The sequence below is a fragment of the Hemicordylus capensis genome, chromosome 6 (assembly GCF_027244095.1).
Source record: "Hemicordylus capensis ecotype Gifberg chromosome 6, rHemCap1.1.pri, whole genome shotgun sequence".
NCBI classification, from domain to species: Eukaryota; Metazoa; Chordata; class Lepidosauria; order Squamata; family Cordylidae; genus Hemicordylus; species Hemicordylus capensis.
The window spans coordinates 40,261,065-40,288,915 of NC_069662.1; the positions used below are offsets into that span (position 1 = coordinate 40,261,065).

Sequence of the window (27,851 nt, forward strand, 5' to 3'; positions counted from 1 at the left end):
TCCTGCCAAAACAAACTTTATTGCACAAAAAACCTGTATGTACAATTGTATATAAACAAGGTTTCTTTATTTTTAAGACCCTTGTGCATTTCTTTAAGCTTGTTAGGCCTAAAATTCTGTCACTAAACATTTGTCTAGATCAGTCATCTAGGATTGTCACTTTTGAAATGGAAACATTCAGAAACAGATGACTATGGGCAGCTAGAAAACCATATTCTTTTTTCTTACATCCACATGCGAGCCACGTGAAAAGAAATAACCACATAAGGCATTTTCATTTATTTTTGTTTTAAAGAAGTGTATGAAATGATTCGACGGCCAACATGCATCTGAAACTGAGATCTCTGAATCACAGGTGCTCTGATGGCAGCACCACTAGCCTTGGCGACTACAGAATGGGGAAAGCCCAACAAACAATGGGAAACAGTTCAGTGAATATTAGACCAACCTAGGTTCTATTGATTTCAGAGCTTTAACTCTGCACTCAAGCCCCATGGATTTCAATGGGGGTTAAGTGTGTGTTTTTGCTGGCTTGCACCCAATGAGATTTAAATGAACATGATAGATTAGCCCACCTCATGAGATCCTCTCCACAAAGGCATCTTAATTGCAAAGTTACACCAGGAAACATTTAGCTGATTCCATCCATGGTGCATAGCCTCTCCCCGCTTGCAGTGAGTGGGAAAAGCATGTCCATCGTACTCTGAAACGCAGATCTATGGAAATATGTTTGCTAACAGGAAGGCTCCTGAATAGTTTGAAATTGCAGCATGTCTCCCTCCACAATTTATAGTAGAGTAGCACAGGAACAGCTGAAAGATTGAATGCCTTTTGCTATGCCTGAAAATAAACACTATCTGCACATAAGAGCTTCCGGGGACTGGTGGGATGGGTGTAATCTGCACCATTTTATGTGTATCACTGGGTTAGCTAAATGTGACTCTCCCCGGGTAAGAGCCATTTGCATGCCTAATATGATATTAGAGGCCCGACATCCCTGCCCAATTTTGGTTCACTAGATTAGGATGCACGTACATATGTCAGGAACATTTTCCAGTTATCAAACATCTTAAAGCAGTTTCTAAAGCGCTCACACAGCTTCTGATCTTTCTACCTAGAAACAGTTTGTTCTTTCAAAACTAAAAAGGTTTTCCAGCAGATCGGATGGTTATAAACACTCCATAATTTGATCCTCAAACGGCATGTTCCTCAGACTGCTGGCTTCTCTATCTATGCCACAATGAAGTGATCCAAGAGAAGACTGATGGCGGATTGGACAGACACAGATACACAAATGTGCAACTCCATACTTCAGTTTCAGTCAGAGACACTTGAAAAACAAGACTCAGTTCTTCCACAGAGCATTTCAACAGTCCTGTTTGCTCCCCACCTTTAAAGTCTTGGAACTGGCATGGTTCAAGTTTCTTCTGGTACTTGCATCCTTTTGATATCGCTGAACTCCTAGCCCTACTCTCAAAAAGCTGGAGGTCTCAAGTTGCTTGAACAGCAAAGCCTGCAGTTGCATCAGAAAAGCTTCAGATAAGCATTGGCGTTTTTGCTGCAATTATCTATACTTGCTCTTTTTCTTCCTGCCAACACAATTGTCATAAAGAATTGCCTCTCCACAGCTTTCCCTGAATCAGAGTGCTAAACATCCTGCAGATCCCTAAAATTATATGCAACTTACAGAGGAAGATGAACTGGCAGAATGACTCCTCCTTCCTAGGATCACCAAAAACAATGCTTAATGTGAAACAAGGTAGGTTAGTTTACCTTTGAAGGCAGATGGTTGCTCACGAGATTGAAGAACATGGAAATTTAGGATCTTTCCTAGTTTGTCTTTCACTCCTTTCCTACATGAATTCCAAGTGGGGGAGGAAAAAGGAGCTCTAGAATTGCGTAAAGCTTTGAAAACTTTTTTTAAAAAAATCATCTTAAAGCCCAGTTCCAGCAGAAGTTCCTCCTCTTTGGTCTGTCTAGGACAGGCAATACCAACCCAACTGGGAAGCTACAAAGCAAATGTGAAAACGGGGCTCCTCAGAAACACTGTCAAAAGTGCTTTAACAGGCACGGCTGTTGGGAGTCTACCATGGCTTGGAGGCAAGCTGGAAAGGAGGTGCTAGGATTATGCACTATGTTTGGAAACAAAGAGACGGAACGAGGAGTCATGCTCTACCTCATGCTCTTTTAGAATCAAGAGGGGGACAGAAACCCACCCACCACAGGTTCTTCCGGGATACCTTTATGCCATGTGCTCATTAGGTAACCAGCAGAGAATGGACCATTTTCAAAATAGAGCCTGTCACCAGCTCAGTTCCGTTTAGCATCAAATCCTCTTTTGTTTAACAGCGTGTTCCAGAGCACTGAAGGAGACAATAAAAGGATGCTTCTCCACCCATGTTTTCTCCACTCTGGAACCCGACTGGTTCTCAGGTCTCTCTGGGGTCCTCCACAGTGCCTAAAGTCAGAAGATCCCCACCCCTGAGTCTTGGATTCCCAAGTGATCTGGTGGGAAGCATCTAAGCCTTAATGCTTCCTTGAGTGTCTGTCTCCGTTTCAGAGGAGCTACTTTCCGAGTCTATGTCTGGGTTCTCCTGCTGGTGTTTCTCCTGCACCTTCAGACGGATTCCTTGCAAACGCATTAGAAGAGACTGATAGTCAAAGTGTCCTCGCTTCTCACCAAAGGGATCCTGGAAGTGGAAAGAAGATTGGAATAACGAACTTGATTCGAGACCTTCTGAGGCTACCTTGGTCAGTTGGAAAAAATGGATTGTGAAAGCCTTCTTTAACCTTCTAGAACAGGCCTGCTCAACTTAAGCCCCCGAGCTGTTTTTGGACTACAACTCTCATAATTCCCAGACACAGTGGTCAATAGCCAGGGATTATGGGAGTTGTAGGCCAACATCTGCAGGAGGGCCAAAGTTGAGCAGCCCTGTTTTAGATCCAAGGTATGAGAATTACCCCACGCCCCAGCTTTTTAACAACCCGAAGCCAGATAAGACCAAGGAACCTGATCTGTTGTTAAATCAGATTGGAATTTTTTCATAAAATGGGAGCGGGAGACCCATGTAGTCTTGAGCTTCTTTGGAGAAGGGTGAATAAAAATGTAAATAAAATAACTATAGAGTGTTATTACTGGAATTTTAAACAAAATGACTTTTGCCTTTTATACATATTCATTCATTCATCATATTTCTGTACTGCTTGATGTGTATCCCTAGGTACTATACATAAGTTAAAATATAAAAACTGGACAAAATGATTAATACAATTATGATATAAAACCAATTAAAGTTAGCAGTTATATGGTGTCTTCCATACACTGAAATGCTGCTGAAGTCTAGAAGTGCAATCCAATGAGAAATTATTTTGTAAAGGGTAGCTGAAATGAATTTTGAGAGGACTTGCATCAAGCACTTCCCACGGGGCTGCACCCTATGGCTAACACAACTAAAATGTTTTATAAAGCGATATAGTAGTGGAGATATACACATTCTCTCCTGCTCCAGACAAGATTTTAAGATGTCTTTTAATGTGTAGATAAAACAAATAAAAACAAAGATCTTACAAACTTGAGCAAACACGTTTCAATGTTGAAACACCATTGTCAATGCTCTATCTCAACCAGCTGGAAACCCTTGAGATTAAATACAGCAAATGGTCATTTAGTTTCAGTTGCTGTATTTAATGTCAAGAGTTTCCAGCTGTTTGAGATAGAGCATTGACAATGGTGTTTCAACACTGAAACATGTTTGATCAAGTTTGTAAGATCTTTGTTTTTATTTGTTTTATCTATTCATTAAAAGAGGTCTTAAAATCTTATCTAAAATGTTTTATAAATATTCAAGCAGAACTTTGTATTCTTTATTTAGTAATGATCAAAGTCAGTAAACTGCATCAGAACAACAATTTTTACAGTTTTGTTCAATATAGACTTCTAAGTGAGAAAATTTGGGCATATCTACAAAATAAATATAAAGGGATGTAACAGCTTCTCCCGCCACAAAATGAAGGAGTCCTACGAATTGTAGCTCTGTCAGGGGGAGAGGCTCCTTATAATCAGCTTTTCAGAACCCATACAAAACTACTATACCCAGAGTCCCATGGGGGAAGCCATGGGACTGAAAAAGAAGCTCGTGTTTGTAGCCCAAACGTGCCATTTCACACACTATTATTCAGAGAAGTTGCTAAGAGGCAGAGGTGTACCTAGATAATTTTGTAGCCTGGACCTAAAGGCCTTTGGAGGCCGCCCCCCCCCCCCCGGTAAATTAAGCATCGTCATGCGCCGATGGGCAACCACACCACTTGAGACAGACTAAAGAGGATTTGGGGGGCCCCCAGGGGCGGTGGAGGCCTTGGACTTTGGCCTCGAAGGGGTAAGAGCACCTCTGCTACGAGGTCTTTAGGATTCCCTGTTGCAGCTGAATCACACAATTATGCCGTGCTGGTTGCTAGATGGTGGTGCTTCAGACGGCAGTGATGAGGTTACATGCTTGAATTCCTCCCCGTAGATATAAAACTCCATGCAGACAAAGACTAAAATGCCCAAGAGAAAAATCTCTCCCGTATCTGCTGATTTTTTAGGTGCAGGGAGATTTGATTTTTTGAAAAATGTGGGCAAGCATTCAGACACGCTGGGCCAGTTCTCGCAATCTTTAGCAGGCCAGGAGTGGCAAGGCTGGGTACGGGAGTCCCTTTGTGCTCCTGACTGGTGATCATGAGGATTCTACAAACAATATAGGAAATGAGCATCTGCAGGCTGGGTATGGAGGCAAGTGGCGAGTCCAGAACTTGTATCCAGCTCCAGAGCGAGGGTGGAGGGAAAGCACTTCCTGCACCTCCCACCTCCATACCCAGCTTGCAGACGATCATTTTCTCCTCCACCTACATGGCTTGTAGAATTCTCACCATCGTCCATCGGGGTGCATATCCCAAACCCAGCTTGGCCACCCCGCTGACCCCGAAGAGGATTGTGATCATAGCCCTGCTGTCTTTCCACTTGCAGTGTGAGTGGCACAGCCCAGCAATAGATCGGTCTCATGAGTCTCCTGACTGTGAAGCAGACCTCTTGAAAACTGATTTAGAGGATTTAAAAGAGCTTTTGTTTTTAGGGACAAATCTCACTCCCCTCTGCTCCTTTCTGGCCCAACAGCCAGGATGTACACAAGTCCCCCTCCTCTCATCTTCACTCTTGCAACTGCATGACTCCCACTGGTGCTGAAGATCATCAGCTATTTCCTGCAACTTATCCCCAATATCATGTGACCTCTCCTGCCCAGGGTGTCACATTCCTCTTTGGGAAAGCTTCTGCTGAATGAACAAACCTAGGCCTCAAAAGGGAAGGGAAGATGTCAACTCATGATGATTATTGTTGTTGTTTTTAAACAAACCAATCCTTGATTAATGAGGATGAGCACACACAGAGACACACACACCATTTGGTCCTTACCAGCATCGGCTGTCCTTGGAGATGGAGCCTCTCTTTGCACACCCCCTCATAAAAATCATAATATTCCATGAAGGACTTCTCCATAACTCCCCTAACAAAACAAAACCAAAGTGTAAGGTCACACAGCTATATTGCAACAAAGAATGGCTTAAACTCTACCAACATTCAGGAACATAGGAAGCTGCCTTTTACTGAGTCAATCAATCAGTCAATCTTTATTACAGTCTTTGACCAGCATAAAGTAGATCACATTAGCGCAACATTAAAATGGCATTAAAACAGCTATGTCCGGAACTCTGAGTACAGAGCAGGGCTGCTCAACTTTGGCCCTCCTGCAGATGCTAGCCTACAACTCCCATAATCCCTGGCTATTGGCCACCGTGGCTGAGGATTATGGGAGTGGTAGTCCAAAAACAGCTGAGGGGTCAAAGTTGAGCAGGTCTAGTATAGAGGCTAAGCGCTTTACACTGTTATACAGCTACTGTTAGGCTATATCAGTAAGATAGGAGAGCTATCTTAAAACGGCAGTTAAAATGGGTAAAATTAGTGTTAAAAGGGTAAAATGGGTGAGACTATATAAAAGCTTTAAGTGGTTAAAGTCTTAAAATCTTGACATCTTTAATCTTAAAATCGGATTGTGTTAAAAGGGTAAAATGGGTGAGACTATATAAAAGCTTTAAGTGGTTAAAGTCTTAAAATCTTGACATCTTTAATCTTAAAATCGGATTGTAAAGCTGTCAAACTACAAAATACTATATAAAATGCTAAAACTGAACTGTGAGACTATGCACTGTGTCGGGCCTGCTTAGATCTTGCTGTCTGTCAGGACCTGGCAAATTTTACATGCTGCCGCGCAAAACTTGGCAACATTATGTGTGATGAGAGGGTTGGAGTCAGAGAGTAGAAGAGAGATGTAGAATTAGCTTGAGCGACCTGGGGACTTGCTTAATAGCAGGAGGATGAGGGTAATATGAGTGCCCCTTTAGAATGGGCAGTGGAGGAGGACATGCTCTGTTGCTTCAACTTGCCCAGAATTGCAGGGGCACAGGCATTCCGAGAAGGGGGTCCTCCTGTATCTGCCTTCGAGCACAGCTGAAGGGAGAGTACCACAGCAGGCCAGAGTGAAGGTCCTTCTGTGTTTTGGGGCTTCCAGCTACAGCGGGAGATGCAATGTATCAATCTTTCATTGATGAGGACATTTGGGACAATGCCTAAATTGGTTTGGTGCTCTATGTCCATCATGCATTTGGGGAGTGTTTTTGCCTGTTCGTAGCTCATGGAAAGCGAGGGGAAGGTCCTGGGGATGGCACTTTTGTCAGGAATGTCCACTTCCAGGTGGACCGGTAGTTGTTCTGTGATGTTAGGGGGCCCCAGTGGGATAAAAGATAGTCTTAACCAGTAGCTGAGTATGGTCATCCAGACCTGCCTCCAGACATAGGCTAGCATTAGAGACACACCATGGTACTTGGAGAACTGTTCTTAGGAATTTGGACTGGACAAGCTCCAATGAGGCAAAGTTGGAGAAGGGGCCCAGTTGGGCACCACAGAGTTGTGCTAGTGGCTTGGCTTCAAACAGTTTAAGAGTGGCAGGTATGTAGTGGCTCCTCTTGAATGGAAGACTTTTAGGATGGCAGCGGCACTCCTCTGAGTTTTGGTGAGCGTGAGAGCTGTGAGCTTTTCTGGTGCTAGGCATGGAAGCCCACCCCCAGGTATTTGAAGCATAAGACCTGCTCAATTTTGTGCCCATTGATATGCCAGGAATGTGTCTTGGGTCTCTTAGTGAAGGCCATTATTTTTGGTTTTGCATTAGTTGATTTCCAACTGGTCTTCCTTACAGTAATGGGCAAGGACCCTCAGTGCTCTTTTATGGGGGTCCTAGAGAGAATTGCTGCATCATCTGAATACAGCAGAGTAGAGATGTGTCTCTGCGAGCTTCAGAGGGTGAAAATCTGATTTATTGAGGTGACCCACCATGGCATTAATGTTGAAGTTAAACAGAAGTGGGGCACGAATACAGCCTTGTTTGATGCCCTTATGGGTTGGAACGGCACTTGATAGATGTCCTTGGGGGTTGTACCTTATGCTGAGGGACATATCATCGTGTAGGATACAGATGAGGTATAGCAGGCGCCAGTCAACTGAGAAGGCTTCCAGTTTTCCCCACAGTTTGACTCATGAAATGGAATCAAATGCAGCCCTAAGGTCTATAAAAGCTGCATATATGGAGGCTGTAATATAGGTGAAATATTTCTCAATTAGATGTTGTAGAATTAGATACTAGTCAATTGTGGATCATCCCTCCCTAAAGCCGGCTTGCTCCTCTGCAATGAGGTTTTCTTGCTCCAGCTAGTCTCTAAGCTTCCACTATAGATATCTGTCGTAGAGCTTACTGACTGTGCTGAGCAGGTTGATGGGTCCATCGTTTGCTGGGTTGTTCTTTCTGTCATTTTTGAAGATGGGGACAGTGACTGCTAGCCCCCAGTGCTTAGGAATGTAGCCACATGTGTCAATAAATGTTAATAACAAGGCCAGGATAGGGGCCCACTATTCTGAATAGTTTTTTTAATTAGCTCTGGGGGAATTCGATCCTCTCCAGGAGCCTTCTCAGGTCTAATCTTAGATGTAGTCACTGGTGGCCATGTGGGCAGGTCCTCTGCATCGTGCTGGGGGCTATGGTGTTCTTCAGGTTAACTTTTGTACAGATTGCAGAAGTGTTTTTCCCAAATTGATGGCGGGATGTAGCTGTCCAGGCGTATCAGGCCATTACTGGGGAGATTCACTGTAATGTGCCAGAATGAGGCTGAATCGCTGGATCTGACTGCCTGGATGAGGTGTGACCAGGTGGCTTTCATAGCATCTCTTTTCTTGCATTTAAGCAGTTGTTTATATTGCCTCTTTTTCTTGAGGAGGTCCTGCGCAGACATTGGTCTTGTGTTGGTTTTGAAGGCATGGTAGTTGCTGATAAGTGCTTTTTTGGCATTAACGCAGTCGTTGTCCAAACATGGTTTAGAGTGGTGCAGGTGCAGTTTTGGATAAGCATTGGTTTTGTGGGTTAGGTGCTTCTGTAGTTCCTGCACGAGACTGCTATAGTCCTCTAAGGTTGAGTCAGAGGGTTCTGCTGGTGTCAGGTACAGCCAAATGTGCTGGAAGTGTTCAGAGGTTAGTAGTATTGCTTTGCCTAGATGAGTGGTCCATTTGGCACGGCAAGCTCTTCCCACTGACAGAATGTGGGGTTGGTATAAGTCCTCAGTATGGGGCTGCTGGGTGAAAGACTTCATTCATCAAGAGACTGGAAAGTGGTCACTGTCCAATTGGGGGATAACCTCAAACTGATCAGCAAATGGGAGCAGGCTTCCAGAGACAATTATGTCATCCGTGATGCTCATTCTGGACCTGGTCCAGGTGAGTTCGGCAGGGTGGCATTTCCAAATGAGCCTCTTAGGATAGAGAGATTGAGTCTGCTAGCCATTTGGGCCAGACAGAGTCTTGCATAATTTGACTTCCTGTCCTTCAAGTGGCAGGTGAGAGGGAGTCTGTCTGCTTCAGGATCGGGCTAGCACTGGTGTTGTGCACATAAGGTGTCATCTTTGGGGCCCAGCCTAGCATTGAGGTTGTCTCCCAGCACTATGTGCACATTGGGATTGGAGGAGAGAAGGTCCGTTAGGTAGTTTCCCAGTTTGGACCATAGATTTCTGACCTGGGATTTCCGACTCTGTGTGGAGAGGTAAATGTTAATTAGTAGTAAGGAGCAGTGTCTGAAATGGATTGTCATTGCTATAGTGGAATGCTTGTACGGGAGTCTTCCTGATGTTGTGCACAAGGTGGTGGAGATCAACACCCCCAGTCCGCCATTGGGTCTGCCTCATCCTGCACTGGCTTCTGCTCCAAATGAGTATGAGTGGAATCCATTAAGTGTAAGCTCCTCAGTTGTCCAGGTTTCCTGAACCAATATGTCGTCGTGTTGGGAGATGTAGTCTGTGAAGGAGATGTCTCTGCAGATGGCAAGCCAGCCTGCCACTTTCTAGGACAGGAAGGAAACTTTATGCTGCTCTCTTGGATGTAAGGGTGTAGTGCTGTGGGCCGGAGCCAGAGGGGGAGTTCCTCATGGGGAAATCCATCTGTAGTCCAGGAGGCGCACTGGGTGACTGCAGCTCTCGTAAAAATGGGTGATGTTCATGCACTCTCGACTCAGGGGCCGCCAATTCTCTGAGCATGCAGACTAAATAGAGGAAGCTGGCAGCTCCAGCAACTCAGGCAAGCATACTGGGGAGTTTAGTGCAGTGATGGTGTTGAAATGGGGATTTTTGGTGAAGAGCATTCGAGGGCCCATGGCATTTGAGGAAATGATCCTTGGGCTGGTCATTGGTCCATCTAGCTCAGTATTATCTACACTGACTGGTAGCATTTGGATGGATGACTACATGAGGGCACTGTCTACTGGAAGATAATCCCCTTAGGCAATGGAGCCAGAGGCTCAGTAGTAGAGCATCTGCTTTGCATGCAGAAGGCCCCAGGCATCTCCAGGTAGGGCTGGGAGATACTCCTTCCTGAATCCTTGGAGAGCCACTGCCAGTCATTGTAAACAATTCTGAGCCAGATGGGCCAGTGTTCTGACTCGGAATAAGGCAATTTCCTATGTTCCTTTCCCTAGATTCCTAATCCTCGCACTCTCGGGCACAGAGCACTGAAAGAACCCTGGTTAAATCAAATCACAGTTCTGTGTGTTGTCCGAATCCAGGAGCTCTGATTTAACTATGGTTTACAATCCAGGATATGATATTGGTTCTCAGTTTCATTTCCTGGTTTGCAAAATGCATTAAACCACAACTTCAGGGTTCGATCTGTAATTTAACGAACCAGGATTCCTTCTTCACAACCAGGCACATGAGGGGAAAGGGCAGCACATGGGCCGAGAGCGTCTTAGACTCACACTCACAATTCAAACTGTGCATAGGTTGTTCGATCCTCCGAACCAGGCCAGTTCAGACCTAACAGGAAACCCACAGGCTCCCACTACAGCAACAAGCCTTGGAGAACTGCAGGCTCATACACAAGCCACAGCTCCCTCCTCCTTTTTCATATGTGAGTGAAAGAGATTTCCACTTTCAGTTTTGACCATGCCAGAGTTTCTAAAGCAAAGCAAGAGCAAACCATGTCTGTACACAATGGGAAACCGTGGTTTGTTCAAAAGCAGAAGTGGAAGCTTGAAATTTCCTCCTCTCACATGCAAAAGAAAAGAAGGGGAGTAGAGAGAGAGCCTATGACTCTCTGAGGGTCATTTTGGTAGCAGGAAGCCACAGTTTCCTCTAACATCTCAACTGGACCAGTGAGATCATGGTGGAGAAGAGAGTTCTGCAAGGGTCTTACAACCCATAGGTCAAATGTCTGTTCATCATTACACATACAGTGGTCCCTCGACTTACGAAGTTAATCCGTTCCGAATGCACATTCGTAGGTCAAAAAGTTCGTAAGTCGAAAAGCGGTTTCCCATAGGAATGCATTGGAAACGGATTAATTCGTTCCGGAGCCTAGGAAAAAGACCCAGACACCCAGTTTTATGTGCAAAACTCTTTATCAAGTGCACTTTAAAGGCATGCAAAATGCAAACTCCGCAAACTCTGCAAACTCCTGCGGAGCATTGCTTGCCATGGGGCAATGACCACATTATCAAAATTCGTAAGTCGAGGAAACCGCATCTAAAATTCGTAAGTCGAGGAAACCGCATCTAAAACCGCCAACGGTTTTCCGTTCGGATGTCGAAAAATTCGTAAGCATGCAGCCACTTTTTCCTTTCGTAAGTTGAAAAATTCGGATGTCAAGTAGTTCGTAAGTCGAGGGACCACTGTACAAGTTTCTGACCCTTATGGAAAGGAGAAAGTGCTATCTGCTAAAAATTCAGAAAACAGGGATGAGATTTCTTGGGTCTTAACCAAGATTTTTGGTTCTGCTGATTCCTTTCCATCCTCTACTTGGCCAAAATACTTCAGAACCCTGGAAACAAGTGGGTGAAACACAGATTTGGACTGGGGGGTGAACATGAGGATATGTACAGTATCTGCAAAACACATTTAGTGGCAGTCATCAACCACAGAGCTGCGAGTGAATACAGAGTCACAGACTTCATATTGGCAGCTAGTGACCAGGCTCGCCTGAGGGACAGACTGCTTTCCCTCCCCGCTTCCAAGTCTGGAATTTTCAGTTTCAACCACTGTGCCTCCCAAGACGTACCGTAAAGGCTCCGGACAGGGGCATTTCCCTTCCAGCATGTCACACACAGCTACTCTGATCGTTTCGTGTCGAATGCATTCGTTGTAGTTTTTGCTGTCTCCCGGATGCCTCTCCTGTAAGAGAGCAGTTGCCAAAAGGCCTGCATATAAGAAGTTCTAGATGCACAGCTAGACACTTGTAACTTAATAGATGACAACAACACTATATTAATAACAACAATGACGTTATTTATGTTAACCGCCCAGAGATGACAGTTTGGGCGGTATATAAATGTGATAAATAAATAAATAAATAAATAAATAATACAATCAGAGACTGATCTTATCCTTTGAGAAGACTGGTCGGTTACTTCAGTCAACCATTAATTAAGACCTTAAGAAGAGTCCAAGGCCCATCTAGTCCAGCATCCTGTTTCTCACAACGGAACGCCACTGGAAACCCACAAGCTAAAGATTAAGACAGACCCCATCTCCTGTCATTGCTCCCCTTCAACTGGTATTCATACTGCCCCTGCATCTGGAGGGATCACATAGCCGTAAGACTAGTAGACATTAATAGAATTGCTTTCCAGTTAATTTTTCTAATCCCCTTTTGAAGGCATCCATATTAGTGGCCATCTCCATATCCTGTGGCAGTGAGTTCCACAGATTATGTGCTGCAGGAAGAGTACTTCCTTTTGTCTGTCTGAAATCTCTTGGCATCAGTCTCATTGGGAGACTCCTGGTTCTGGTGTTGTGGGAGAGGGGGGGAACCCTCTCACTGTTCACTCTCTCCACACCATGCATGATTTGATAAGCATCAGTCAGGTTGCCCCTTAGTCGCTTTTCTGCTAAACTATCAAGCCCCAAATGTTGCAGCCTTCCCTCACAAGGGAGCTACTCTGGCCCTCTGATCATTTTGGCTGCGGCTCTTCTGAATCTTTACTCGAGCTACTTACCTGTTCAAAGCCAGGTTCATTGTGATAGGGGTTCTCAGTCATTAAAGACTGTATGGAGATCAGGACCGAAGAAATGCTCTGCGCAGGACTCCAGGCTGGACCAGTCCACGTGCTATTGGACAGCAAGAGATGGGAGTTGATTTGCACATATACAAGTCACAATTCTATAAGACAGGGTGAGCGACATGTTCAAACTTTAAAGGCTTAATATCCTTAAGCAGCAAAAGGCTAATATTCTTATCAGCAAGCGCAGATTTGGCACTTACACCAGGCCTTGACCAATTTTCTTTGGCTCTAGCTGCCAGTCCAAAAATTTAGGAGCCAGCCAATGGACACTTGACAAAATTACCAGACCGTGATGGACATTGTGGAGGGGGAGGATAAATGGGCTTCTTTTTATCTACTTTACAAGTAACATTCTTAGAAAATAAAAAGGGCTGTCTGGGCCAAAAAAAGAAAAAAAAGAAAAAGATTTCATTATATAACTCTGTCTCGGAATATACTAGCCTAGTTTCCACGGTTAAATTTCTAGGTGCCCTGGCTGACTTACACGAAGAATAGAAGGCAGAGAAAGGAATGGGTTAACAACAGCTGGGGTGGGAATGTGTATAGCATGACACATAGGAAAGTGAAAGTGAAAGCAATCTTTGAGCCCTTGCCTCTGAGGCTCCATAGCAGCAGATTCACAAATTGTTTAGATGAAGTCAGGGGTGTCACTCTAGTTCAGGGGTGGGGAACCTTGGCCCTCCAGCTGTTGTTGAACTACAACTCCCAGCATCCCCAGCCACAGGGATGGTGGGAGTTGTAGTTCAAAATCAGCTGGAGGGCCAAGGTTCCCCACCCCTGCTCTAGTTGAACAACGGGTGGGGATAGGGGCAAAAGTCCCTGGGCCCCTGAAGCAGAGGCAGCCCTCCAACTGAGTGACACCTTGCTCTTCGCTCTCTCCCTCCTGCCTCTCCAAAGAAGGCAGTGAGGAGGTGGGCATAGGCCCATCTTAATTTTTTTGTCCCAGGGCCCACTCCAGCCTTGCTATGCCTCTGGATGAAGTTGTTAATAAACCAGTTGTGTTTAAGAAAGAAAGAAAAATCACTTCAGGAAAGCCATACTGCTGGACTCAAATCTGCATTAACACAGCACACAATTTTCAATGTACTTTTAATGCAACCAGTGGACTTTCCCAAAAGTCACAGTTGCCTTGACTTGCCTTGCCTTCTCTCTCTCTCTAGTCTTCATTATGGCAGAATAAATATGAAAGCATGACAGAAAGAACTGCTAGTGGCTTGGAAGGTAAGAGGTTCCAACTCCTGACTTATGTAGCAGCGTGTAGAGGAAAAATGCCACAGTTACAAATGATGAATGCTTACTGCCTAACAAAGATAGAACAACCTCCAGGGTACAACCTAAATCAAGAGCAGGATGCATTTGAGATCTCACACAAGCACCATGGGTCACAGAATTCAGCATCTTGAGAACCTCTACACACATTTTTGTATTACGTTTCTAGACTGTATGGATGCAAAGATAGGAAGTGTGCTGATATTCTACCACTTTGGAAGCCAGTGGGCACAGAGTAAGATTTCCGTTAACCAAGGCATAACATTTCAGTGCCCCACACAGTTCTTTGGACTTCCCCATAATTAGCAGAAGCAGAATACAGAATTACATAAAAACAAGCAGAGGTATGTAAGTTTCTCGAGTTTGCAGTGATCACAAAATTCTACTTTTCTTGGCACCAGTGTTTTTTAATGTACTTTTTTGGTTACAGAACCAACTGCACACTGTTCTGTCTATGCCTCAGTTCTTGGAAGGCATTAAAAATATGGTATATAGATAACCTTAGGAAGGTTATCTGTACCACATCTTTGTCCAGATAAGAAGAGAGAGAGCTCAAAATGGAAGAGCTGGTTTTATCAGGAAACTGGATAACAAAATGCTCCCTCCCCTTTTCTTTTTTTCAACAGTGATGGTAGTACTGCTGCAGGAGAATGAGGAACAAAGCTATCTTAAATTGAGGCAGACACACAGTGTTCCCTCTAAGGTGTGTACATGTGTGCACACTCACACGGCTTTTGATGTCAACTCAGTCAATTTTAGATCTTGCTCAGATTGAATCAGGAAGGGCCCACTCTGAATGCATGTGTGCACACACTTGCCTTGATACGGCTGCCCAGAACAAATCTCATTTTGCTCACAGATGAAAAAAATTAGAACACACACTGATCAGGCAATTGGTCCATTCATCTCAGCATTGTCTACACCAGGGTTCCCAATCTATGGTACTCCAGCTATTGCTGAACTACAATTGATTTCTGTAAGCTGCCAGGGGTGGTGAGGCGGGGGATGGCCGTTTTGCAACTGAATAGCAAGGAATAAGTGCTTGAATAAATAAAACACAACTAGATTTAAAATGCATGCTGTGCCTTGGGCGTTTGAACATGGTACACAGATTGGCAGAGCTTAGTGGATCATAGCCTTAATGCATGGAATGGGTCACAGAAAAGGAAACCCTTTCATAAGTGTTACTACATAATATCCATAGGCAAGCATATTCTAGTCCAGGGCTGCAAAACCTTGGCCCTCCAGCTGTTGGACTACAATACCCGTCATCCCTAATGACTGTGACTGGGGATGATGGGAGTTGTAGTCCAACAACAGCTGGAGGGCCCAAGTTATGCAGCCTTGTTCCAGTCTGATCTATTTTGTCAGGTACACTAATGACAGCAGTTACATTCAAGCTCTTGTTCATTTTGGTTAATAATGCCAAATTTTTAACCAAATGAGAGCTGAAGGGTCACTCCAAGTGGCTTTGCCTGGTCATGGCAAGACCAAGCAAAGGGATCTTTGTCTTCCCCACCTCCAGGGTAATCGAAAACAGAAAGGCATGAGCAACTGAAGAGTGTAAGGAGAAGCTCTGCCAAAGTGTAAAAGGCTTCAAAAAGGGGCTTAGACAAATTATAGGAGGAAGAGTCTATCAATAGCTACTAGCCTTGATGGCTATAGGCCAGGCCTACTCAACTTTGGCCGCACCCCCCGCTGTTTTTGGACTACAACTCCCATAATCTCCAGCCACAGTGACTAAGAGCCAGAGATTATGGGAGTTGGAGACCAACATCTGCAGGAGAGCCAAAGTTGAGCAGCCCTGCTATAGGCTCTCTCCAAGCTCAGAGGAAGGAGGTCTCTGGGCACCAGTTGCAAGGAAGTGACAGCTGAGGAGGCATGCCTACACCTCCTGATTTTGGGCTTCTCAAAGACATCTGCCCAGCTACTGTGAGAAAAACGATGCTGGACTAGATAGGCCTTGGGCCTGATCCAGTAAGGCTCTTCTTACGTAAAGTATCAGTTGTTGTTGATGTCACTATGGACACAGGAGGGACTTTTCAGAACACAGGAAACTGCCTTCTACCAAGTCAGACCATTGGTCCACCTAGCTCAGTATTGTCTAGCCAGACTGGCAGCGGGCTTCTCCAAGGTTACAAGCAGGAGTCTCTTTTAGCCCTATCTTGGAGATCCTGGGCGGGGTGGGGTGGGGGCTGGAACCTTTGTCATGCAAGCATACAAGTGCTCTTCATACGAGTGGCTCCATCCCCAAGGGGAATATCTTACAGTGCTCACACATGTAGTCTCCCATTCAAATGCAAACCAGTGTGGACCCTGCTTAGTAAAGGGGACAATTCATGCTGGCTATCACTCTCTTAGAGAGTAAGTCTTCTCTGCTTCTAATTAAGAAAATCAGAGAGTACCAAGATGGTTCTCCAAAGATGGCAGGATCTGGGAGATTTAAAGCCTCACCCAGCCAGGTGCCCCAAAGAATAAAACTCAGGTCATCCTCCCCCTTCTCTCTCTTGTACCAACTGCAGCAGACTGGGAAGGAACAGGAAGAGCAGGACAATGCCACAATCCCCGACAGGATCATGCCCCAGCCCCATCTAGAGTCAGGGTAGAGTTTGGAGTTCATCAACAGCCAGAAAAAAAAATTGTATGTCGCTTTAGAGTTCACTGAGTTCTCAGGCACATTTGTTTAATCTTTGTGCCATGGGGGCTCCTTGTGGTACTTTGGTTTGAATTGCTCTCAATTAACGGTTGGAAACAAAGACCACAAGCTCACAACAGGAAAGAGCAAAGCACACATTTTCAAGGGAATGCTTTGTGGTTTTCTGCAACTATGATGCCTTTAAAAAAACACAAAAAACAACGAAAAACCTACACATACAGAAAAGAAAGTTTAAAAGATACCAGTCATGCAGCCAAACCAAGAGCAGCTTCGGATGTGAAAGGAAACACTGCTAGCCAGTTGCAGGCTGGCTGGCGGCACTTTTTAAAATGTCCAAAACCACTCAAAAGCTGCATGTGAACAATAAAGACTGCTTCTGCAGCAGACGACAGCAAGGGGCAGTGTGTGGGCCCATGGCTGTCTGCCTGGTGACTAAATGGAAGCATTTTGTGTGCATGCATATCCCCAGCCTGGAGCTTTGTCTCTGCGTTAGACTAGCCCACCTGCCCTCTACAGAAAATACAAACACACACTCCTTGAGAAGACCGCATCGAGAGACTTGGGTAGCAAGACGCACTGCATGCAAATGTGCATTACTCCCCAAAGCACCCACCTGGGCTGCCCCTGGAGAACAGCTCAGGCTGCTCCATTCCTTACCCTAGAATACTGAGGCACACCTTCCCATTGCGGTAGAAGTTAGGGTTAAACCTCACTGTGTTATTCCCGGTTGTCATCAGCTTGACCCGTGGCGGATGGATGGGATAATCTGGAGGACAGCGAAACAGGAACAAGAAGAAACCCCCTTCGTAAGGCGTGTCAAAGGGGCCTGTGATCAACGCATGAATCTGCAAGAGAAAAGCCCAGCTCGCGCAAACACTTCCGATTGGGTGCAACACCGGCAAAGCCCGTGCGAAACACAGGCTGACCGAGGGCAGCATCTGTCACAAGCACTTAGGGAAAACTCAAGGAACGTTTTGGGCAAATCACAGATTTGACTCTCAGGACTAGTTCAAACATACAGCAAGTGAGGTGGTAAAACTGTTCCTGGACTACATCAGTTCAGACTGGAGGTGGCTGACAGCATAACTGAATGCAACCTCAGATTTTTTTCCTTCCCCACCAATCAGGGAGAACAAAAAACTAAGTGTCAGGAAGAAGAGTTCTAACCTAGTCTGCTTTCCAGTCTCCTGATTTTGTGAGGTGCAGAGACTGACAAGAGGAAAGCATTCAAATATAGAACATCCCTCCTGTGCAACCTGATGTGGTACAGTCCAAAACAATTACACCATCAAATCTGCTGTCTGTATAAACACAGCCTCACTTGACTTTCAACAGAGGGACCATCTTGGCTATAATGAGGAACATAAGAAGGCTGGCAAAGTCAGCACTGCTCAGCATACGATTCTCAGCACTATTTCCTTTCACTTCCCTAGATCACTCTCAGAATTTGCCATGAAGAGCTTCCCATCTTGGATGGAATAGTGATCATCTTTGGCAGTAGGTAACACAACTACCTTGGGTTTTTTTTAGTGCAGTGACTCATCACATCTGTCCTCAGGTGCAGGCCAAGCTAGTTGCAATGTCAATTGTTTGCCCTTGCAATCTTTAGTGTTTAAATAGCAGTCATAGGGTGCAATTAGGATTGGGCAGGGGTTTATTTTAATGTCCTTACACCCAGGTCTTACAAAAATCACACCCTCCCCTCTAAGATGCTGTTTGCATGAGGAGGGAAACTGCCATCAGCACCAGCACCCTAGATCAAGTAGAACCACATAAAAAAATTTACACAGATGAAAAATGGAATAGTGTGCATAATTTCTGCAGTTTGCCAAGTATTTGGCATGAAGCTTTGGGTTGACAGTTTTGTTTTAAAAATTCAAAACATAAAACACTATGATCCCTTCCCTGCAATATTCATATAATATTGAATCCTACCTCACAGGGTTGTTGTGAGGAGAAACAACAATGTACACCACTCTGGGCTCCTTGGAGGTAGTTGCACCATCTCCATCACATCACTAGCAGGGGAAGCTTAGCTTGGCCCCCTTTGGATATAAACATCAGTTGAACACCACACTTCTTTGTTCTGGCATTCTCAAACCACTCTCTCCCTATTACCTTTTTAATTTGCTTCCTTCCCTTGTGTGTTTCGTCTTTTAGATTGTAGGCCTGAGGGCAAAGTCGGGACTCTGTCTTATTCTGATGCACATGTGGCACATCAGTTAATTCAGGAGTTTTAGAAATTACAACAATGGCTGACATCCAGGCTAACTTCATGTCAATGCAACTAGGTTTTTTGTCATGCAGTTTTCAGCAATTCCCCCCTTCCCTGAAGCTCTCACCACCTTCTCAAAAAGTGTCCCTGTGGACTGGGGTATCCTCCAGGACATATTTTCAGGTGGCACAAGCTATCGTAGATGGAAGGAGGGAAATAGTCAAAAATCATGCCTTCCTCCTGTGTGACAAAAATGCTGATGCGCTGACACTGACTGTGTTAGTCTGGATGTCAGCCAATACATACAGGTGAAACTCGGAAAATTAGAATATCGTGCAAAAGTCCATTAATTTCAGTAATGCAAATTAAAAGGTGAAACTGATATATGAGACAGACACATTACATGCAAAGCGAGATAAGTCAAGCCTTAATTTGTTATAATGGTGAGGATCATGGCGTACAGCTCATGAAAACCCCAAATCCACAATCCCAGAAAATTAGAATATTACATGGAACCAAGAAGACAAGGATTGTAGAATAGAACAATATCGGACCTCTGAAAAGTATAAGCATGCATATGTATTCAGTACTTGGTTTGGGCCCCTTTTGCAGCAATTACTGCCTCAATGCGGCATGGCATGGATGCTATCAGGCTGTGGCACTGCTGAGGTGTTATGGAAGACCAGGATGCTTCAATAGCGGCCTTCAGCTCTTCTGCATTGTTTGGTCTCATGTCTCTCATCCTTCTCTTGGCAATGCCCCATAGATTCTCTATGGGGTCAGGTCAGGCGAGTTTGCTGGCCAATCAAGCACAGTACACTGTATACTTTTCAGAGGTCTGATATTGTTCTAGTCTACAATCCTTGTCTTCTTGGTTCCATGTAATATTCTAATTTTCTGGGATTGTGGATTTGGGGTTTTCATGAGCTGTACGCCATGATCATCACCATTATAACAAATTAAGGCTTGACTTATCTCGCTTTGCATGTAATGCGTCTGTCTCATATATCAGTTTCACCTTTTAATTTGCATTACTGAAATTAATAGACTTTTGCACGATATTCTAATTTTCCGAGTTTCACCTGTACTTCTGGGTATGACAGCATTCATACTCCTCCTCCTTCCTCACCCCAACATACTTCTCAGTGTGAACAAACCACAAGTTAATTAAAGGTTTCTTAGGGTGGAGAAACATCTTGCACATATCGCTTTGCCTAACTCCTTCTCCTGTGGCAATTACTTCACTCCTCTCCTCTCCCCACATGTTGTTGACTGAATAGTTTTAAGTCACAGCAAGGTAACTACAATAGTGGCAGAGCACATAACGGAGAATGGCATTTTGATCTCTACCTACCTTGGTCATATCATGGGGGTCAGGCACAACAAACATTCCAGGAGGTGGCTCCTTGTAGATTGACATGATATCTCTAGAAATAAAAGAAAAAGAAAGCTAAAGCAGCAGTCAGTCAAATGTTCCTCTAGAAGTTTATCCAGGTAAGGTTGGGCAGCTCTTGATTTTGCACCCCAGCCCCCAAAGACCTTTGTTGAATTTTTCAGTGTAGAATAAAACCAGAACCTCCAGAAACACAAGTTTCTAGCTCTTACAATCGCAGCTTTGCAGTCTGCCCTAAGGACTCCATCAGTAAAATCTATATATTTAATTCTCTTGGGACAGACGTGCCCAGGATTTGGCGGTAGAACTCTTGTGACACACTGCGAAAGTTCCAGTGCAGTGAGGAGGAGAGGGGAAAGCCGGCCGGCCAGAGGAGAGGGGGAGAGAAAAGCGGTGGCGGAGGGTGGGGAGAGAAAAGTGGCGGCGGACCGCAAGCAGGGGTGGGGGGAGAGAAAGAAGGCAGCAGTGGGTGGATGAGAGAAAGAAGGTGGCGGCGGGAGGGCAGAGTGGGGGAGAGAAAAGCCGCGGCGGCAGGCGGACGGGAGGGATCGGTGGCAGGGCCCTTCTTGGCCGCCGGGTGAGGCTCTGTGTTGGGGGAGGAACAGGAAGGCAGGAAGGCTGGAGAGCGCGGGGTCGGAGGAAGAGGGAGGGGGAAACAGCCGGCCCCAAAGCACCACACAGATGCTCTGTGTACAATTGGCTAGTATTTTTTTAAAACCCAGAGACCATATGTAAAGTTATACCTTTTTAGACCTCTTCCCCTGCTAACTGAGCAAAGAGGAACCTTTTAAAAGTGGTGATTCTCTTTATTTAGCAAGGGGAGAGAAACTGGCCCTATCCAGCCCCAGCACAGCATCTCTCCAGTGGCTGTTGCTGGTGTCTATCTTATGTTTCTTTTTTAGATTGTTAGTCCCTTTGGGAACAGGGAGCTATTTTAATTTATTTATATTTATGTAAACCGCTTTGGGAACATTTGTTGAAAAGCAGTATATAAATATTTGTCATATTAATATTATCGTGTTTCGATCAATACATAGTCCGTTCTTTACCATAACTTACCACTCGCTCCCCCCTCATTATGCACAACATACTTTATGGATAGTCTCAAATCAGACCAATCTCACTACATTGCCCAGCAAGAGGAAGGGAGAAAAGAGGAAAAGCCCACAATTTGACCCGACAACTTGGGTTCTGCCATTCCACAAGAGGACAGTATTAATGTGAAAGGACTTCTTCCTCATCCACTTCAGTCCATAATAAAATCATGCACTCAGATTTCATTCTCTCTTACCGAGCACACACATTCCCAAGAAAAACTGTTCTTTATTTGAACTTTACTGAACAAGCACACACCTACATCATAAGTCACTGGCAACTGGCTTTGACTCTGCTTGAAGTCGCCACTTCCTTCTCGCGAACAATGAACAAGGACAGCCTGGCACCTCCTGTCATAATTTGGAAATTGTGTCAACAGCACATTACTGCAGGCAGCCCTTCTAACACACAATGCATCCTCATGGCAGCCATCAGATTCTGCTGACACAGATGTCCACTATGGACACAAAGAACATGGCTTATTCTATAACAGAGCAGGGAGGAGTCCAAACAATCTTCTGAGAAGGAAGCTTGCTACAAGTTCACTTTCATTTGATGCTTCTCAACTTATCCTGACAATAAAGCTTTTGTTCCTTGGGTTACGTAAAGCTGCTGTTAACTGCTCTTGAAGTAGTTAATCATAGGAACAAACCCAAACTGTCCCGTTGTGCTTCCCTCCCTTGATTTTCCTTCTCAAAAGCACAGTTGTGGATGCTTCCTTGTATCAGGATATATAAACTACCTGCCTAGCAGGGTTGATTTGATTTAAATCAAATCGATTTAAATTGCTTCACAGAAGGACTCAATTTTAATGATTTAAATCACAATTACTAGTCAGGAAGATTCTATTTAATCATCATTTTCTATAAAAGTACATTCTTGTTGTCTAATATAACAATACATATTTAGAAATAGCTGTAGCTTTCATTTTTAGAAGCTAGCCATGCACTATAATAGGTACACACTTCACATAATGCTGTTTCATTTGGGCAACCAGGCCTTGCATTTCATTGTTGCACTGTTTGCATTTTCCACACAAGCCTTTCTTACCCACAGGTACAGGAACTTCATTAAAATGTTCCCAAACCAGTCTGCTGCCATGATAGGTGTCTCCCTTCTACAATGGAGGATACACTTGGAAAAAAGTTTCCTCAGGACTACATGAAAATGTTGTTCACTTTTGGTTTCACTTTTTATTCTCCTCCCATGCATTTATATCCAGACTTCTCCTCGCTCAGATCTACTCCATCCCCTCAAATCCTCTATTCATCCATTGACCTTGTCTTTGCACTTGAGAGCGAGGGGAGCAAGGGCTTGATTGTGTGTGTGTGTGTGTGCGTGTGTGCTTCTCTGTGTATCACCTGCAGAATAGGACTGATCAGATAGGTTCTCTCTCATCCCCATATACTGTTGTTATATTGCTGGATAATTTCATGGAGGAGAGGTCTATTGACGGCTGCTAGTCGGAAGGCTCTAGGCCACCTCCAGCCTTGGGGACGGGGTGCCTCTGGGTACCAGTTGTGGGGGAGTAATGGCAGGAGAGAGGGCATGCCCTCAACTCCTGCCTGTGGCTTCCAGCGGCATCTGGTGGGCCACTGTGAGAAACGGGATGCTGGACTAGATGGGCCTTGAGCCTGATCCAGCAGAGCTGTTCTTATGTTCTTAACATGTTCATCATAGGCGGAACTAGGGGGGGCAGGCAGGGCACGTGCCCCAGGCTCCACTGGGGGGGGCGCCATGCCAGTTCCTGCCACCCCCACCCCATTGCCCACCCCCAGGGCCCTTCAGCCACTTGCCTCCAGCTCCGGCCTAGGATCGGCGAGGCCTAGATCGAAGCAGCCTGCAAACTGCAGAGCTCTTCTCTCCCCGCCTCTCAGCTGATCGGCGGGTGGGCGGGGCTTCCAGAGAGGCCTCCGAGTAGGCCTCCCTGAAGCCTGAACTTGGCAGGCCCCAGCAAGCCAGGAAGGAGGCTGGCAGAGCTCCCTGCAGCAGACCCTCCCTGCTGCAGACCAGACCATCCAGCACAGCTTTTGCATGTAGGCTATGAATTCCTTTTTGTGGTTACCCCCGTATATAGGGATCTGCTTGCCATAGGGCTTTGATATGGGTGGTGGGGCAAGACTGAGAAGTCTCTGAATATTTAATTTAAAACAGACTGAAAAATGTGCTGGCTTTAAAAACAAAAACTATCTAAAAAGGCCTATAAGTGGCTTGTTTCATGTCAGAAAATTACAAAAACTTCTGGAACAATTATTTATTTATTTATTCATTCATTCATTCATAAATGCACTTATGTTCAAGTTGTTTTGCAACTCAGAAGGTCTGAGTGAGAACTGTGAAGCATGTGTTGTGCTTTTATTTTATTTTTCTTGTGTGTGAACTGCTCTCCAACAACTTGCAGGGACTTCAGAGTAAATCTGGCCAACATGTGAATGCAGCACCTCCATTCCAGAGGAGATGTGTGTTAAAGGGCTTTAAAAGCCTCGTGTGAAAAACCTCCTGGAATCAAACTTTACTGAATTTGTTCAGAATTCTGAGAAAACAAACATAGGCTCACTCTGCATGGTTGAAAGTCTCCTTTGCTAATCTGCAGCGAGGGGGCCATTTTAATAATTAGTGTTGCTAGTGTGTTCTAGGCATTAAAAGTAGCAAAAATATATAGTACTCAATGTATATCACTATATACTGTAAAGTGTGCATGTGTGTATTCAGTGAAATGTATTTCCAGGCAGCATACATATTTTGAAATATCAGACTTAAATCCTTGGGGGCCTGGGGTGTGTGGAGGCCCTGGACTTTGAGGGGCTGGGGGCCCATTTTAAAATCTCATCTTGGCCCATTCCAACCTTGCTATGCCCCTGGCGGTCACTACACATGGGTTTCTGCCAACACCTGCACAGAAGAAACTTCCATGTAGAAAATGTGTCTCTTGTAAATTGACCCTGAATTTTCCATCCATGACTGGGATATTTGAGAGTTAGAGTCAATAATAAAAGAGCAGCACACTGCTTGTGACAGGAAGGGGCAAATTACAATGATTTCTTAGTATGGCAGGGACTGGTTTTGGCCCTGGCAGAACTTGGCTGTCTTGCTCCTGTTTCAACTGCCTCTGTCTAGTGTGGCAAACTAATGTATCCTCCTCCCTCTTGATGTCAAAGTAAGCACTGGTGTGGTGAATGCACATATACCCCATCATGAGCCAACAGTCATCATAAGACAAAGGCTGGAAGGAATCATTTGCCCACCCCCACCACCACCTTCTTCTTCCCCTATTTTGCTAGTGGCTATTTGGGCAGGTGATCCTCTAGGACAAAGTCATGTTTTTAAAAAAAGAATGAGATGAGACAGAGAAAATGACATTTGGAATCCTCGCATAACTCCTGACTATTGTTCTAGGTCTTTTACAGAGATGGCTCATGTTTTCAGGCTCTGATCAACAACCATGTCTAGATGGTACAGTGTTCCTTTTAACAAGGATTTCCAAATATTGTTGACTACAAGTCCCATCATTTCTGTTTGGACAGGGGCGCAATTTCAGTGCTTGCCCTAGGCGCTATTTTCCCTCGTTACGCCTCTGATGTTCATATAATATAATTATGATTAATATCCATGATTGTATCTTTGACTAGGTTCTTTATGAATTTTTTAAAAAATTAAAAATCCATTTATTTATTAAAATGGTCAATTTTTATAAACCCTGCTGCCTAGTAACCCTTAGCAGGCTGTGCATCTGAGATCCAGCTCTCTGAAGTATTATTATTATTTTTACATTTATATCCCGCTCTTCCTCCAAGGAGCCCAGAGCGGTGTAATACATACTTGAGTTTCTCTTTCACAACAACCCTGTGAAGTAGGTTAGGCTGAGAGAGAAGTGACTAGCCCAGAGTCACCCAGCTAGTTTTATGGCTGAATGGGGATTTGAACTCGGGTCCCCCCGGTCCTAGTCCAGCACTCTAACCACTACACCATACTGGCTCTCCAGCTGATGTTTTGCCTCAGCAGTTCAGCAACAGACAAAAGAGAGACCTTGAATAGATAAGAGTTTGGCCTGCAGGAAAAGACAAGATGCCTACCCACTTCCCAGCAAAGCCCTCAAGTAACGGGGTGGGGTGGGGGTACATAAACCACAGTTTGCAAATCACTGATACAGTGCAAAGCAGGGTTGCTATTTACTGTTTCAGCAGGTAAACCAGAAGGATATAAAGAACATATATCATAGAATTGTAGTGGTACAGGAGACATTATGGGGGAACACCACATTCTCTGAGTTTATATGGCTAGGAGTAGAGAGAACCCCCGCTACATTCCAGGAAGGTCTACTACCCTGGTTTGCATCTGAATGGGAGGCTACATGTGTGAGTTATTCCCCTTAGGGGATGGGGCCGTCTGGAAAGAGCATCTGCATGCTTGCATGCAGAAGGTTCCAAGTTCCCTCCCTCGCAGATAAGGCTGAGAGAGACTCCTCCTGTCTGCAACCTTGGAGAAGCCAGCTGCTGTAGACAATAAGGAGCTAGATGGACCAATGGTCTGACTTGGTATAAGACAACTCCTATGTTCCTATTAGGAAAGGAATCTGTCACTATCCTGGAGGAAAAGCTTCCTAAAGTAAAACTTTTCATCTTTTTATTACATGCAGAGGAAGCAAGCTGAAGGGGGGGGGGATGCAGGGAGTGGGGGAAGAAAAATACAAAGCAACACCCTTAAGAAAACAAAGGTTCTATGAGGAAAGGCTTTAGAAAAGAAGCAGCAGTCTCATCCTGGAGGGTTGCATAGATGCAAAAATTAAAACTGCAAGTACATGGCCAAAAAGGAACGGAAATGAGGCTCTGAACTAGACAACGTTTTATGCTTTTTGCTATCTGATGCAAAACAAGCAAGCTGAGCTCAGGGCAGAAACCACCCGAGGATGGCCTTCTTAGAAGGACACTTAAAGGCTCAGGTGAAGGTGGGTAGGAGGCGAGATTTATCTTGTCTTCAAGGGCTTTGGGATTCACTGCCCCAAGGGAGGGCATCATACAATGTGGGTGGACTCTTGGAAGCTACACTACCGGAATCTTTCACTCACAGAATGACTCATTTTTCGTAGCAGGATCTACACCTTTAAACAGCTGCACAGCAGCATGCAGAAATTCAACAGGTGCAGTGCATCTCCCCCCCCCCCAATCACTGCATCTTCATCCTGGGAGTGCTGCACCCAGTTGCCTACTATGCAGCTATTAACAGCCCTGGAGGCCTGCCAAGAAAATAAGACAACTCTTCCTGGAAGAGTTGACGGTGCCTTGTGGGGGGAAACCTCCCCACCCCCGAAGCGTGGGAGCAAACCGAGACGCTTGCGGGAAAACGGAAACGCGTTCTCTGCACACGCTCAGAGGCACCCTGTCCTGTTTAACCGACCCTCGTCTTCTGGAGCAGAGCTGCCCTGGGTAAGATTTAAACCGAGGTCGGAAGAGCGGGGGAGAGTACTCCTCCCTCCCTCCTGCTTCCCTCACCGTTTGATCCGAAGCAGGCAGGCGGCGCTCGGCCTCTCTCCGTCCCAGTCTCCGCTGGTCGTGGGGTCCCAGAAGGCCGAGTGCGAGAGGAGCACCCCCGCGGCAGCGGCGGCGGCAGCAGAAGGCGGAATCCCAGCCACAGCGGTTCCTCCTGACCCGACTCCGGATCCCGCTCCGGATCCACCCCCGGTCGAGCCCAGCCCCGCCACCGCCCACAGCTCGGCGGGCAGGAACACGCCCGGACCGCCACTGCCCGCTCCGGATCCGGGCCCGCCGCTCGTGGGGGCCGCCAATACCGCGGCCGCAGCCGCCTCCTCAGCAGCCGGACTCTCCGCCATCATCGCCGATAGTCCCGGCTACGCTTCCGGGACCTCCGACACCAGCGACAGGGGCGGGCAGAGCGGATCTCTATGCTCCGCCCACCACCGGCGGCAAGACACGCCAACCAGAGAGTCTGGGGGTGCCAGAACGCCACTTCCTTGTGGTTGGCTCCTTCAGCTAGACTAGAGAGTGCTCAACAGTGACATCATAAAACCAAGGAGATAATATTTCCAAAGTTCCACATAGGCCTCCCTTCCTATTCTGATCCTCTTTATGCAGGGCGTGCCTAGGAACAAATGTAAAACTTTAATCAGAAAAGGGTGCAGCGAGGGACTCCCTTTTGTTGCAGTGCTTTGACATTTTGGGGTCCAGCTGGGGAAACCCGTGCCATTAAAAGGCGGAATAACGGGCAGTTGCAGCCTTTCCCCTTTGTTGCATCTCCATCGTGGGGACTTTCCTGTCTGTCACATAGTCTTTAAATACACAACAGTCTAACTACACCCCAAAATAATTTTAACCTTATGCCGCCTTGCTTTGTATATTTTTGGGTACAGTGTTAGAGTTGGGTTCTGAAGAAATCACTCGGAATTGTAATTTAAAACTAAGAAACTTTAATTAAAATAAGAAAAGCCCCTAGCAAGGTTCCGTGTCTTGACTGTTTTAAATTGAGAGAGGTACCTGTGTGCCTACGTGATACAAAGCAGGTCTACAGATAATCTATTTACATATGTAT

At 45.4% G+C, this 27,851-nt stretch overlaps 1 protein-coding gene across 1 annotated transcript; it reads right to left on the reverse strand.

Annotated features, from left to right (window-relative positions):
• UBE2Z (ubiquitin conjugating enzyme E2 Z) lies at window positions 1-27,415 on the reverse strand. The gene is made up of 7 exons (XM_053265105.1): window positions 26,798-27,415; window positions 20,175-20,247; window positions 17,263-17,450; window positions 12,615-12,726; window positions 11,678-11,790; window positions 5,450-5,540; window positions 1-2,690 (listed from the first exon to the last, which is right to left on the reverse strand). The coding sequence occupies exons 1-7, from the start codon at window positions 27,136-27,138 to the stop codon at window positions 2,520-2,522; spliced, it is 1,089 nt and encodes a 362-aa protein (XP_053121080.1). The 5' UTR covers window positions 27,139-27,415; the 3' UTR covers window positions 1-2,519.
• Between the last annotated feature and the right edge of the window lie 436 nt (window positions 27,416-27,851).